The following is a 14431-nucleotide window of genomic DNA, read 5'->3' as shown; positions in this document are numbered from 1 at the left end:
GAAAGACTGGTCATGCTGCAGGGTGCAATTCAAGCTGAGTTCTCCAGACAGCCACACTTTCTTAAAGAGCTGGACCGGTGGAAGGTGACAGAGTTATGGCAATTCCTTCTGTACACAGGGTCAGTTGTTCTCTTGGGTGTAGTTGAAGAGGCTTACTACAAGCATTTTTTGACTCTCTCAGATGCCACCTCCATTCTCCTGGAGTCAGACAATGTAAAGAGACAGGCCTATCTTCCCTATGCCAAGGAGCTCATGCAGCAGTGCAACAGTGCAGAGCTATACAGTGATGAATTCCCTGTGTACAATGTACATTAATTCATTACATACTTTACATAAATTCATTAAGGCATGTGGCAGACGATGTTGAAGTTTTTGGCTATTCATTAAATGACATCTCCTGCCTCCACTTTGAGAACCACCTTCAGACCCTGAAGAAAATGATCAGGAAGAGCTGCAACCCGATTGTGCAAATCACCAAGCAAGTGGCTGAAAGGCAATGTGATGAATGACATACTGTGCCCAAAACACGAGGACTATATTTTGCAGTCTCAATCAGCAGATTGATAGCACCTGTGTTCATCTGCATTTTCTTCACCTTCAACTCTATTGAGTTCTGCCCTAAGCAGGTTTTGAGCTCACGTTTGGATCTAAAAGGGTCACAGAAGTGGCATGTGTTATGGATATTCCATAACTGACCAGGACAACAGAATGTCAAGCTGTACTCTTCTGTTCTCTCAAACAGAAGATAACACATGTTGTTTAATAAACCAGGAGCCTCACAGGCGAACCAAGGCCAGAATGCAGGTCATCATCAGACGCAACAAGACAAACCAAAGATACAGATTTAGGTCATAGGTTTATGATTCGGAACTGACGAACTAGTTTCTATGATTGGCTTAAAGGCTGGTTTTGGACTGTGAGGGTCAGACGAGTTTGGGGACACCGTACGAACAGGAGGTGTCCCTTGAGTCGCTCTCCCTTGCAAGGTTCTTCATTAAAGTTTTCCCAGAATCATCATACGAAGTTTGGTTTGGTCTTCTCTTCTTCAAACTGACAACTGCCAGTGCATCAGCTCCGAAAATCCACAACAATTTGGCGTCACGAACAGGATTTCAACACAACAAAGACGTGGTAAGTGCATAATTTTATTTTATTATTGTGCCTTACCATGTCTGCGTTTGACGAAATCACAAAGAAACTGTGCATCACTTTCACTTTAAAGGTGGTCACAAAGTGAACAAAAAAAAAAAAAAAAAAAAAAAAACCAAAAAGCTGATGGTTAAAGAATCTAAACACATGAAAATGTGTTGAAACTGTGCAGTGATAAGCAGGTGCAAAGCATGTGGTTGTGAAGAGGTAAAAAAAGGCAGAGTTGAGTGAGTCTTAACTCCTGCAGTGCCACAAAAGTGGCTGGGATTTCTGGGCTAGCTTCGGGCTACGTCCGGCACAGGGGGACCCACCTGAGGTTTAAACTATAGAAAAGACGTTTTCGGGGTAGGATTTGGCCTATTTCGTTTAAGCCAAGATCGGGGATCATCCACTCTGTGTCCTGTGAGAAATGTTTTCAGACTTGGGATTCTAAGTCCTAGAGTCGGGCGCCGGTAAAAATTTTTTCAAACAATAAACAGTGTACACAAGACGAAGAGTTGCTTCGTCGGTTTGGCTTCAGATCACTGCTATTGCACCAGGAAGAGAGGTGTAAAAAAAAAAAAGAACTTCGGTGATGCTGGGAAAGTTTTGATGTGTCTGTTTTGTGTTTGATGTGTTTGTTTGTGTGATGTTTTTAATGTAAATGTGTTAAAATGGGCAACAACACGTCTAAAGCAGTGAGTAGAACACAATCTACTACAAAATTAATTCATTCACCAAAACACAAGAGAAAGAACAAATCTGTTTCAGTAGGAAACAAACGCACCAATTCAGAAGTAAAAGGTCAATCTGCCATTGATAAGCTTCCCGAAGCAAACCCCCACACACTCACAGATGCACAATATAGAGCGATGTTTTCTCCACAATCTCCGGCGGGAGTTGTTGGTAGATTGAAAGGATGGACTTTTGTGTTTCCATTTTGAATCAGTGGACAGATGGCGAATGGCCATACGAAGGAGCGTTTGATAGAGATAAGCTTCAGATTGCTGAGTACAATGTTAACCCAGATTTTGGAAATCCATCTTGGGATAGTGCGTATATGAAAGATTGTGTAAATGTGTGGTTAACTGTTGCTCGTCAGAGGTGTGGAGTGAGTCTGGATGAAAAAAGAGTTGATCGTTTTTCTGATGAGTTCAGAGCAGCAGTGGAGAACTGTGTTAAATGTGTGACAGCATGTCACTTGCCTATGTTGGAAGCAGAGTTGCAAACCAGAGCTACAGAAATGATGAAAATTAAACAGAGGCATGGTGAGAATGTGAAGGCCATTTCCAAAGCTATCATATACGGTTGGGCAAAACGGCAAACTGATGCTCCCTCTCCACAAACTTTGTTGACCATTGTATCCAAAGCTGGAGTGCCTTTGCAAGAGTCACACACAAACAAAACAATGATTTCAATTTTTCCACAACTTTCACCTTCAAACCCCTTTTCAGCTGCTAACATGACTGATCAAACCATTTCACAACAAGCAAAGACTGACGATGAATTTCTCTTACTAGCCGCAGCTGTTGAGGGACAAAGACTACAGACTGAAGTAGAAAATAGAGAAGAGCAGATAGCAGCTAGAGAAAGGGAAGGAGACAGTCAGGCTGCTAGAGAAAGGGAAAGAGTTAAACAGGAAAAGAAAGATAGAGCCGACGAAGAAAAAGCTAGGAAAGCTGCAGAAAAAGAAAAGAAAGCTAATTTGTCATTCAAACAGGTAAAAAGCCAGAAAAGAAAGGAAAAGAAAAGACATTTAGCTGCCGTTGCTGAAGAAACAGAGATAGACACTCAGGACAGCTCAGGAGAAAGTGAGGTAGAACTTGAGTTACAAGGAGCCAGAGGTAAGGGGGAGGAGTCTGACACAGACCATAGTGACGACACAGAACCTGCAGTCAGGCCAAAGATGACACAGAGACGACCCCACACTGCAAGTAGCAAAACTCAGAGACGAGGTACAACTAGAATGACACATTCACATCTGGAAAGACATATAAGATCGAAAACTAACATTTTAGAGCCCCCTCTAAACATTACATCCACCTCAATAAATGCTCCAAAAATCATGGTTGGCAACACAGCTGTCTGCAAACCATGGACTCCTGCTGAGATAGTTGGAATGACACAAAATGCCCCCAATCCGACCACAAACCCAGATGAATACTGGGGATGGTTAAGATATGTATGCTCTGTGTATAACTGTCTGATACCTGATGTTGAACAATTACTTGCTGGCTCATACAGAACGGAGTGGGATTTGTGCAAAGGTGAATTTCTTTTCCCTGCTCGGACAGAGGATGGCCAGTGGCCTCCTCATAGAACCATGATTGACTGGTTAAATGAAGAAGCAAAAACAGCAATAAGAAAATGTGCACGACAGCGCACTGACTTTAATAAAGTAATTCACTGTGTCCAAGATGCATATGAAACTGTACCTGAGTTTGTTAACAGATTTACACGTACTTGGGATAGCAATGCAGGAATAGGACGAGAAGGAAATGAATATTTTGTTGTTACAACCTTTGTGCAAAATCTAAAACCAAATGTTGCAGCTGCATACAAATTGTCTGTCACCGATTGGCAAACCAAAGACTGGAAAGCAACGGTAAACAAAATGATGGCGCTAGATAGGTGTGAAGTTTTTGCTGAAGACAAATCTGCCTCCTTCCCAAAACAAATGTTACAGCATGCGCGACAGGGGGGTGGACAACAGCATTTCAAAAACAATAACAAGCGAAAACCGGGAAAGTGTCACAAATGTGGGAAAGCGGGACATTGGGCTAATGAGTGTAGAAGTGGTCGTCGTCAGAACAAGCAAAATTACCCATTCCAGGATCACCAAACAAGGAATTTCCAACAAACAGCCCCCCTTGCTTTACCACAACAACAACAACAACCACTACCACCTCCTCCACATGTTGATAATGTGAATCATGGACAATATTACAATCAAGCATAGGGAGGCCATAGAGGGGCAGGATCAGAAAAAACATTTCCCATTCAAGCAGCTGTAATTCGACTTTCAAAAGATCCTTCAGAAGATCCAATAATGCCTGTTGAAGTAAATGGTAGTAGAGTTGACATTATGGTAGATAGTGGGGCCACAATTTCCACTGTTAAAGCTGATGAGCATGTATGTACACCAACACCTAATTTTGTCACCACCGTGGGTGTTTCCGGCGTTCCTGTTGTTGAGCCACTATCACAGAGAGCTAAAATAACTGTTGAAGGTTCAGATGTGCAACATTCTTTCCTGATTTCTGAGAAAAGTCCAATTAATCTCATGGGACGAGATTTACTTTGCAAGCTACATGCCACCATTCAATGCACACCTGATGGATTGTTTTTAAGCCTACCTGATGTGAAGGCTGCTCATGCATTTCAGTTTTTGAAAACTATTGCTGATTGTTTGTATTGTTGGTCATTGACTGATTTTAACATGGCTTCCAGTTTCACAGTATCTAGCATTCAAAAAATTGCTCAAATTTCACCAGCATGTGCAACACAGATGTCTGCCATGAGGCCTGTACTACAGTGTCACTGTACAGCAGCATTTAACCCCCCAGAGGTGTACAAACAATTAGCTGATGTGTTTTTGAATACACAAGAGGGGTTGGAGTGTGAACAATGTTTGTTTGTTGGTCCACAGGGATGTGCAATTCCAATTCGGTTATCTGACGCACAGCGCAAATTGGTTAATGATAAAGATTCATTTCCATACATCACTGTAGCTGTCTCTCCTGGCTGTGACCCACAACAGCTTGAAAGCATGGTGGCACAGTGCCAGGCATTGAGAGGAGCTGCGCAGACTCCTCAAACTCAAACAATAACACACTTGGGCCTTGAGCTGTACATGTTATCTTTAACTGAGCACATCCAGCTACCTCAGAGTAGGTTTGTTTTGCAACAACCACCCCTCCCCACACAGTATGGGCCTCCATCAGAGCTTTCAGAGGTTCCATCTATTTTATGGGCTAAACATAAAAACCATGTGGGTTTTGTGAATTCGGCTCCACCTCACGAAGTCACACTCAAACCTGGTGCTAAACTACCAATGGTCAGGCAATACAATTTGCCACACAAGTCAATTGCTGGTATTGAAGGTGTAATTCAGTCTTTACTGGATCAAGGTGTGTTGGTTCAAACAACAAGCCCATGTAACACACCCATTTTACCCATTCCAAAAGCAAACCGCCCAGATGAATGGCGTTTTGTACAAGATTTGCAAGCTATTAATAGCATTGTAGTGCCAACAGCTCCAATTGTGCCAGACACAAATTCGATTTTAGCTTCACTACCATCCAACTCAACACACTACACAGTCATTGATTTGAGTTCAGCTTTTTTCTCAATCCCGTTGCATCCAGATAGCCAGTATCTGTTTGCATTCACATTCAAAGGAAAACAGTACACCTGGCAGCGTTTGCCTCAGGGTTTTGTCGAGAGTCCTACAGTTTACGCAGCAGCAGTGAAACGGGACTTGGATGACCTCCACTTTCCAGGGGGCTCCACTCTCCTACAGTATGCAGATGACCTCCTGATAGCTTCACCATCACAGGAAGCTTGTCGAACGGACTCCATCTTGCTCCTACAGAGACTAGCTGAGTGTGGTCATAGAGCATCACTTGCCAAACTGCAATTTTGTCGGTCTGAGGTGACATACTTGGGTCATGTTTTGAAAAATGGACAGCGCCTGTTGTCACCGGAGAGGTTGAAACTGCTGGTTAACATGCCTCCTCCCACAACCAAGAAACAAATGCTCTCGTTCTTGGGGATGGCGAATTATTGCAGACATTGGATCTTTGAGTATGCTGCTATGGACTCTGTTTTGCGAAACGCCACACTGCAATCAGCTCCTCCCAAGGTGCAGTGGACTGAGGACATGAACAAAGCTTTTCAGGACCTGAAACATGCTCTCACCTTGGCTCCGGCATTGGGGCTGCCGGACTATCATCAGCCGTTCCATCTGCATGTACATGAACGAGATGGCTTTGCTACAGGCATTCTCGTGCAAAAACATGGGTCTCATTACCGTCCAGTTGCGTACTACTCCTCTCGACTAACCCCTGTGGTTCTTGGCATGCCAGGTTGCTTAAGAGCGGTGGCCGCCGTTGCCATCATGATTGAGAAATCTTCTCCAATTGTACTGGCTCATGACTGTGTTGTGCACGTTCCACATGCAGTACTTCACATCTTGAACACATCTGCTACCCAACACATGACAGCTGCACGTCGTTCAGGCTATGAAGCAATCATTCTTCATAGTCCACACATCACTTTAAAACGCTCACCTCCATTGAATCCAGCTACTCTCCTTCCATTGATTGACACAGATGATGAGCATGATTGCATCACAACTATTGACCTGTGTACATCCCCAAGGCCAGACTTGTTGCAGACACCAATACCCAATTCTGATTTGATTTTTTACACTGATGGTTCAGCTAGCAGACCATCTGATAGCACACATCTAGCTGGCTATGCAGTAGTTAACGATTGGGGGGTAGTAGAGGCAAAAGCACTGCCTCCAGGTACCTCTGCTCAGGCAGCAGAACTGTATGCTCTAACTAGAGCGTGTATTCTTGCTTCTGGTAAGGTGGCTACTATTTACACTGACTCAAGATATGCATTTGGCGCTGCTCATGATTTTGGCCAGTTATGGAAGATGAGAGGTTTTGTGTCATCTTCTGGAAAACCACTACAGCATCACACTTTGGTTAATGACCTGTTAGATGCTATTTTGCGCCCATCTCAGCTTGCAATCATCAAATGTGCTGCTCACACGAATGGAACTGATCCTGTTTCACGAGGAAATGCAATGGCTGACACTGCAGCCAAACAAGCGGCACTTTCCTCTCCCTCTTTGGTACTTCAATGTGCCTCCACACAACCTACCAATCCAATTCCAGTTCCTTCCGCTAATGATGTCGTGACAATGCAAAATCACGCTGATGACAGGGAGCGAAGTCTTTGGTTGCGTAAAGGTTGTAAAGTTGACGCGGAGTCTGGCTTGTGGCTCCACCCTGATGGTCGACCGGTTTGCCCTCGAGCTCTCCTTCATGTACTGGCACGTGTGACGCATGGTCCAGCGCATGTTGGAAGAGGGGTGATGAATGATGTTATTCGCTCACAGTGGTTTGCTCCAGGCATTACTCAAGTTTCACAAACACTTGTGGATAGTTGTATGATATGTCAACAGACCAGAAAAAAGAATAGCACAGTGAAACATGACCACTTAGAACCCCCATCAGGTCCTTTTGTAAATATGCAAATAGATTTTGTACATATGCCAAGCTCACAAGGCTTCAAATACTTGCTAGTCATAACCGACAGGTTCTCGAAGTGGGTAGAAGCTTTTGCAACGAAAAAAGAAGATGCAAGAACAGTTGTAAAGTGTCTGCTAAAAGAGGTAATCCCTAGGTACGGAGTGCCGCAGGGAATAGATAGCGACAGAGGTCCAGCTTTTGTGTCAAAAATCACTCAGGGACTGTCAGAAATCTTAGGATTTAAGTGGCAGTTACATGTTCCTTATCATCCACAGAGTTCAGGTCAAGTTGAGAGAATGAATGCAACTATCAAAGACAGATTGACCAAAACAGTCCTAGCCACAGGCCTGAAATGGCCTGATGCACTGCCGATTGTGCTGTACTCCATTCGGAGTGCACCAAGTGCAACTACAGGACTGAGTCCTCACGAGGTGCTGATGGGAAGACCAATGTCCACAGGGACAAGTCCCCCACTGACACCACACAAAGCTACTCTGCTTTGGACGGATGAGTTCATGACTGAGTATGTGAAAAGACTAACAGAGATTTTGAGAAAGTATCATTTACAGGTGGCTGACAGACTCCCCAAACCATCGGAAGAACCAATTCATTCCTTTCGAGAAGGTGACCTGGTATTAATCAAATCTCTGGAAAAAGTGTCTTTGTCTCCTAGGTGGAAAGGTCCATACCAGGTGCTGCTGACTACTAGGACGGCCCTGAAGGTCGAAGGCAGAGCAGAATGGATCCACGCCACAAGGTGCAGACTGGCCCCCCAACCACTGGCGGAGGAGAGCAGAGCCCTGGCAGGTAACCGGATGGTTACTCCTTTTTTCTCTCCTGTTTAGTAGGTTCGGGCAGGGGACAGGTCAAGTCGGTCCAAATGAGAGAGAGACAGGAGTCTCTCTGATTCCAGGCGAAGGAGAGCGGAAAGGCTTTCCTTCTCATGACACAGTCGGTGCCATGAACCCAATGCCCCATGGACAGGGGCGCCCTTTGCAGAATGATCCAGAAAATGCAGACCAAGAGCCAGATCTTGGACATACGGACAAATCAATGAGCCCATTGGGACTCTACAACACTATGGCGGTGGTCTACATATGATAAAACACTGTTTGAGACGAAGCAGAGTTCATCCACGTCGACGAAGAGGATCACTCCAGGAGGATGGATTCCACATCACCATGCATCGTATGTGCTAGTAACCTCTCCATGGTGATGGCCCTCTACTGTACGCAAAGTGCATGGGTTGAAGACTTCACTTTGTGATTGATTTGTTTTATTGTTATGATGTAATCAAATGTTTGTATGACTCCCCTTTAAGTTGCTAGGATTTCATCTAGTAAGAGGCAGGAAGTGTCTTGTCTTAGGTTGTTTGCGCATGTGACTGGTGACCTCTGTCAATGACCTCCTTTAACGCTTTGGTGTTCTAGGAGATCTTCTTTGAGGATTTGCCTCACTACTGCCCCTGGTGGTTGGAAGACAGAACTCATGGGTCACATGACAGTTGTTTTAAAGGGGTACATAAGAGGGGTTTTTTATCTAATTTACTGATTGTTTGCTTTTATTGTTATTGCATTATGTGTTTAAATGATTATGTGTTTTGATGATTTTACTTTTGATTTTGTTCAATGCAATTGTTGATTCTTGTGTTACTTTTGTGTGAGAATTGTTATCTGTTGTGCGGATGTTGTTTCTACTCTGTTTGTGCCCTTACAGTCCACCAGTCCAGTCATAAATTGGTAATTTGTATTGATCTTTTGATCAATAAGAGGGGATTGTTATGGATATTCCATAACTGACCAGGACAACAGAATGTCAAGCTGTACTCTTCTGTTCTCTCAAACAGAAGATAACACATGTTGTTTAATAAACCAGGAGCCTCACAGGCGAACCAAGGCCAGAATGCAGGTCATCATCAGACGCAACAAGACAAACCAAAGATACAGATTTAGGTCATAGGTTTATGATTCGGAACTGACGAACTAGTTTCTATGATTGGCTTAAAGGCTGGTTTTGGACTGTGAGGGTCAGACGAGTTTGGGGACACCGTACGAACAGGAGGTGTCCCTTGAGTCGCTCTCCCTTGCAAGGTTCTTCATTAAAGTTTTCCCAGAATCATCATACGAAGTTTGGTTTGGTCTTCTCTTCTTCAAACTGACAACTGCCAGTGCATCAGCTCCGAAAATCCACAACAGCATGCTCTTAAACCACTAGACAACTCAGACACACACTACATAAGACTAAAAGATGTCTCTAAAATCCATATAAATCTACATTTTAAGTAGTAATATTAATAAGCACTCAAGTTGTATTGAATGATGGTACATGATAAATGTCTAAAATAACTGTTCATAAAAGCAATATTTTGAGGTGCACTGCAAAGAGCAGGTATCAAACTCATAAGCTTCTCATTTAACAGGGACAGCAGACCATGAGAACAGTGTTCTAAACCACTGAGCCAGCAGACAATCCCTGAAATTGGAGAAAAAAGTTCCCATTTTGTTGATGAGAAATTTGTTTGCCTAAAACTAGAGCTTGTAGCCCAGAGATTTGTACATCATTTGTGAAAGCAGGATTAGTTTACCATGAGAATGTATGAGATGTGTACAAAGTGTTTGAGGGATGAGAGAATCTGTAAGTTTAAGAAACTGGAGTGAGAGGAGATACACAGCCTGCAGACTGTATTGCAGTCAGAGAGAGCATGACAGGGACTCCCTATCAATTAAGGTTCATATCTCAAAAACTATAATTTCCATATTAAATGTATTTACATTGTGTGAGAGAGGAGGCTTGTAGCAACATATTGATGTAAGATATGTGCTTGACAAGTTAAACCTGTGGGAGTAAGACCTGTTTAGATTTTTTCTTTTCTGGCTTAAAAATATCTGTGCTCTCCACTCAGCCTGATCACATCGCACACTGGTGAGATCTGTAAAAAGGTGTAAAAGCCCTCATTTTGGACACACATTGTTCCCAGTACAAAAAATATTGTTTTGGAGGAATGCTGGTCAATGGTCAACTCATGGGTGAAGAAACTGTCCAGGAGCCTTTGATGTCTTATGCTGAGAATATTTATTGAACACTTGGCTAAGTGGAGAACAGAAACAGTAAACATCAAGGTTGTCTGCACAAGATGCCTTCTCTCACTGTTCTGAAGATGAAGATCTGATTTTGGTCTTTAACCCCAACAGATCATCCCACAATATGAAAAATTAGTCTATTGGTTCATTAGTTTCTAAACAAGACACTGCACTTCACCTGTGTTAGTTTAGGTCATGTTGCATGGAGCTTCAGGTCACCATCAGCACATTCTGGTTTGAATGTCTGATTATGCCAATGGAATCTACACAGCCACCTATCTGTGTTGTCTAGGAAGGCCACCCCTGACCCTGGTAACCACGGCAATGCCGATTTACCCTTTATCAGAGAGGCTTCTGCTTCCCCAAACATCAGAGACAGTTACTCTGAGTCTCAAGGAGAGGAGAGAATGTCTCCTTCCACTTAAGAATTTTAGTGTGACCTCAAGGCCCATGTTTGACCAAGTATAACCCAATTCTTAGCATTTAAAGATGGAAAATTCCAATTATTAAATTTACAGACCGTCAGAGTGCATTTACAGAGTAGAAATGACACATGCATTTCAGAATCATTCTTAATTACACAGGAAATCAGGAGTGCATATATAAATCAACTTTTAAATAAAACAAATCAGCATACATCATTCAGTTAAGATCAATTCATACAATCAGTGAGATAGATTAAATCCCCTCTTATGTACCCTCCTCATCCCCACCACCACCACACTACATCCACATGACCCATGAGTTCTGCCCTCTGGCCAACAAGAGCATTTAAGACGCAAACTCTCAAGTAAATGAAGAACCCCAGTAACACCAAGGTGTTAAAGGAGCTCATGACAGAGGTTACAGATCACATGCACCTACTCAACTCCTTTAATGATGGGGAGGAAAAAGACCAAATTTATTCTGTCTCATATTAGATGAAACCCTAGCATGACATGAACCTACTTGATTACATCAGAACAATAAAACAAATGACTAAACATTCTAGATTAACAACTTCAATCAAAATCAAAACGTCAATCACAATAGTCATCATCATAATCCATACATTGTTGAGTCTTAAACCCATGTACTTTACACACAGTAGAGGGTCACCACCATGGAGAGGTTACTAGCACATACGATGCATGGTGGTGTGGAGTCCATCCTTTCGGAGTAATCATTTTAATTTTCACCAATTATCAATTACAAACATTTGACCATAATCAAGATACAATCATGTCTATGAAAACTATGAGTTGGCTGGATCTTAAGCAGATTACTAAAATTTCTAACTCTACTTGATTACTGGACTTTTTTCTTTTTTATTCAGAACAACAATTACACACACAAGCAAAGCTAGAATCATCAAAATAAAGCTAAACCTAAAAATAAAACAAAGAGGTAGCAGTACGTTGGGATGTTGTCTGCAGATAGAAAATTATATGTTTTTCCAACTTTATTCAGTACAAATAAACATACCTTTAGTCTATCTGGCTCTCTGGTTCATTTCTTAGAAGCTTTTTAGAAGTGTTTTTTACAGATTTGGAGTTTCCTCCTCATCATCCTCCTCCAAAGAAATGTCATCCAGTCCAAGATGCTGAGCCCACTCCTCAAAACCTGCAAAATCATAATACCTCATACCCACATTATTGGTAGCTGTGGTGTCCACAGTGTTAGTATGACTTTTATCTGACCCTATGTATGTTACTGATTTTGGGTGTTGGACATGTGACATAAACATTCCAGAGTCTGCATGTCACCTTAGGTAATATGGTATAGCCCTTCGGGGGGGCCTTATAGATACAAACAATGGGTCCATGGTCAAGATGGGAGCCGTTCCAGATGTGGTATGTTGTGACACTTAATATGTTGAGAGGTAGCTGTCAATCACTTGATGGATGGCTCCCAACTGAAGTAGTGCCCATGGAAAACATGTTATTCATGTGATAAGATACAGATGTGTAACCCTACATATGCTATGCACTGACAGTGGTATGTTGCCCAGACCATCTTTGTATATGGAATGGACCCGATGGCCATCGTCTAATAAACGTCTTCAAAATAAGAACTTCTCCAGCTCTTCCTTTGAACGATATCATCACACATCCTTCCTTTCACACAGTTACATGCACCTGGGGTGCTTGGATTACAGACCTTGTGGTCTTCTTCACTATCAGCTTGATTATCAAACGTACACATGAACAGAGGAGGATAAAGAGGAGAACAACAACCACAAGAGTGATCAAGACCTGGACCAGCTACAGTTTTGACTTTGTGCAACTCTTTGTGTTCAGCCAGAATAGCTCTACTTGAGGCATTAAGATAATTCTCTAGGACTTTAGATAGGTATGAAGCTGGCTATATGCCTGGCTATCTGACATAACCAACAGTTACTGAGATTATGATCATGTGCATAATCAAGCATCAGGCTAAGGGCTGAATTAGCTTTTTGCACTACTGGCTGCTGAACACTGCATCTTGCTTTATTTTGCATCTTTGGTTCAGATTCAGCTGCACCAATTGTGTTTATGGATGAAAAGTGACCACTCTGGAGAAAACTATCATCCTCATCAGTTTCATCATTCTCAATGGTCTTACAGCTTTTTAGCTCCCCCGGAACCTTTTGGTAATTAACACCCCACAGTTTACAATCGGGATAACTTTTCAGTTGCTGTTTGGTGGAACACCACAGTTCTAGAGGTCTGGTCAAAGATACAGCAGGTGTGAACGTTAACTTCATCAACCTGGGCACACTCTGCACCTCAACATCAAAATGTGTAGTGCTGCATGTGGAACAACAGTCAATAATGGGATATTTTTCCATCATAATTGCCACAGCAGCCACCACCCTTAGGCAACCTGGCATACCAAGGACCACAGCAGTTAGTTGAGAGGAGCAGTATGCAACTGGATGGTAATATGACCCATGTTTCTGCACCAGAATGCCTCTAGCAAAGTCACCTCTTTCATGTACATGTAGATGGAACAACTGATGATATTCTGGCAAACCCAATGCCGGAGCTGTGGTGAGAGCCTGTTTCAGGTTTTGAAAAGCTTTGTGCATTTCCTCAGTCCACTGCACCACGGGAGGAGCTGACTGCAGTGTGGCAGCTCACAAAACAGAGTCCATAGTTGCATACTCAAAGACCCAATGCCTGCAATAGTTAGCCATCCCCAGAAAAGAGCGCATGTGTTTCTTGGTTGTGGGGGGAGGCATGTTAGCTAGCAGTTTCACCCTCTCTGGTGACAAAAGGCGGCATCCATCCTTCAAAACAAGTATGTCACCTCAGGCTGATAGGATTGCAACTTAGCCAGTGTCGCTCTATGGCCACACTCAGCAGGTCTCTACAGCAAAAAGACAGTTGGGTGTGTTGCATGGGCTGGTAGTTTGAACTAGCACACCTTGATCCAATAGAGACTGAATGTGTCATGCCCTCCACTGCTGCTTCCTCCTAGTGGGTGTGTGTGTCTCTCTATGGGTGCTAATTGCAGGAGTGGAGACAAGTGTGTGGGAGTCAGGCGAACAGCTGCCATTCATCAGGAGGTCTGCTTAAATATGGGGTGCAACCTCCTACTCACCGCCAGATCGTAGACTCTGTTCCTACAATCAGTCACGCTTCCAGCCTACTTATTAATTTTCTGTCAGTATTTAGCAATTGCCTAACTTTTGTTTTCTCTGTGCCTGCAGAAGACCTCAGCCTGACCCACGCTGTCTCCAGTCCTCCTGCCTCGCCGGCTCAGCCTATCCCTCTACCTGGCTCCCCACTCCATCCCCTATACCCAGCCTCACGCCCAGCCCAAGCCTCCAGGTTCCCCAGCTACCGGTCCAGACCTTGGCCCCAGTCTCCCAGTTTTTCCACCTTGCAAATAAATCCTTTTCCAACCTCACTCGCTGCCTCCTGCCTCAGTGTCTTGCTCGTGGGTTCATTAGCCTAGCCATAACAGTATGACACTTTCAATTCCTGCAATGGC

At 43.3% G+C, this 14431-nt stretch overlaps 1 protein-coding gene across 3 annotated transcripts; it reads left to right on the top strand.

Annotated features, from left to right (window-relative positions):
• The first annotated feature begins 999 nt into the window (after positions 1–999).
• On the top strand, positions 1000–9233 carry LOC122972712. 3 transcript variants are annotated; one of them, XM_044340361.1, is made up of 5 exons: positions 1000–2721; positions 2752–3083; positions 4422–8151; positions 8240–8474; positions 8542–9233. In XM_044340361.1, the coding sequence occupies exons 1-5, from the start codon at positions 2048–2050 to the stop codon at positions 8608–8610; spliced, it is 5040 nt and encodes a 1679-aa protein (XP_044196296.1). In that variant the 5' UTR covers positions 1000–2047; the 3' UTR covers positions 8611–9233. The 3 variants fall into 3 exon arrangements, with proteins under 3 accessions (XP_044196296.1, XP_044196930.1, XP_044197682.1); XM_044340995.1 differs by having other exon boundaries at positions 8240–9233; XM_044341747.1 differs by lacking the exon at positions 1000–2721 and having other exon boundaries at positions 2785–8151.
• The last annotated feature ends 5198 nt before the right edge of the window (positions 9234–14431 follow it).

The sequence above is a fragment of the Thunnus albacares genome, chromosome 1 (assembly GCF_914725855.1).
Source record: "Thunnus albacares chromosome 1, fThuAlb1.1, whole genome shotgun sequence".
Lineage (NCBI taxonomy): Eukaryota > Metazoa > Chordata > Actinopteri > Scombriformes > Scombridae > Thunnus > Thunnus albacares.
This window is presented reverse-complemented; position numbering and strand designations above follow the sequence as displayed.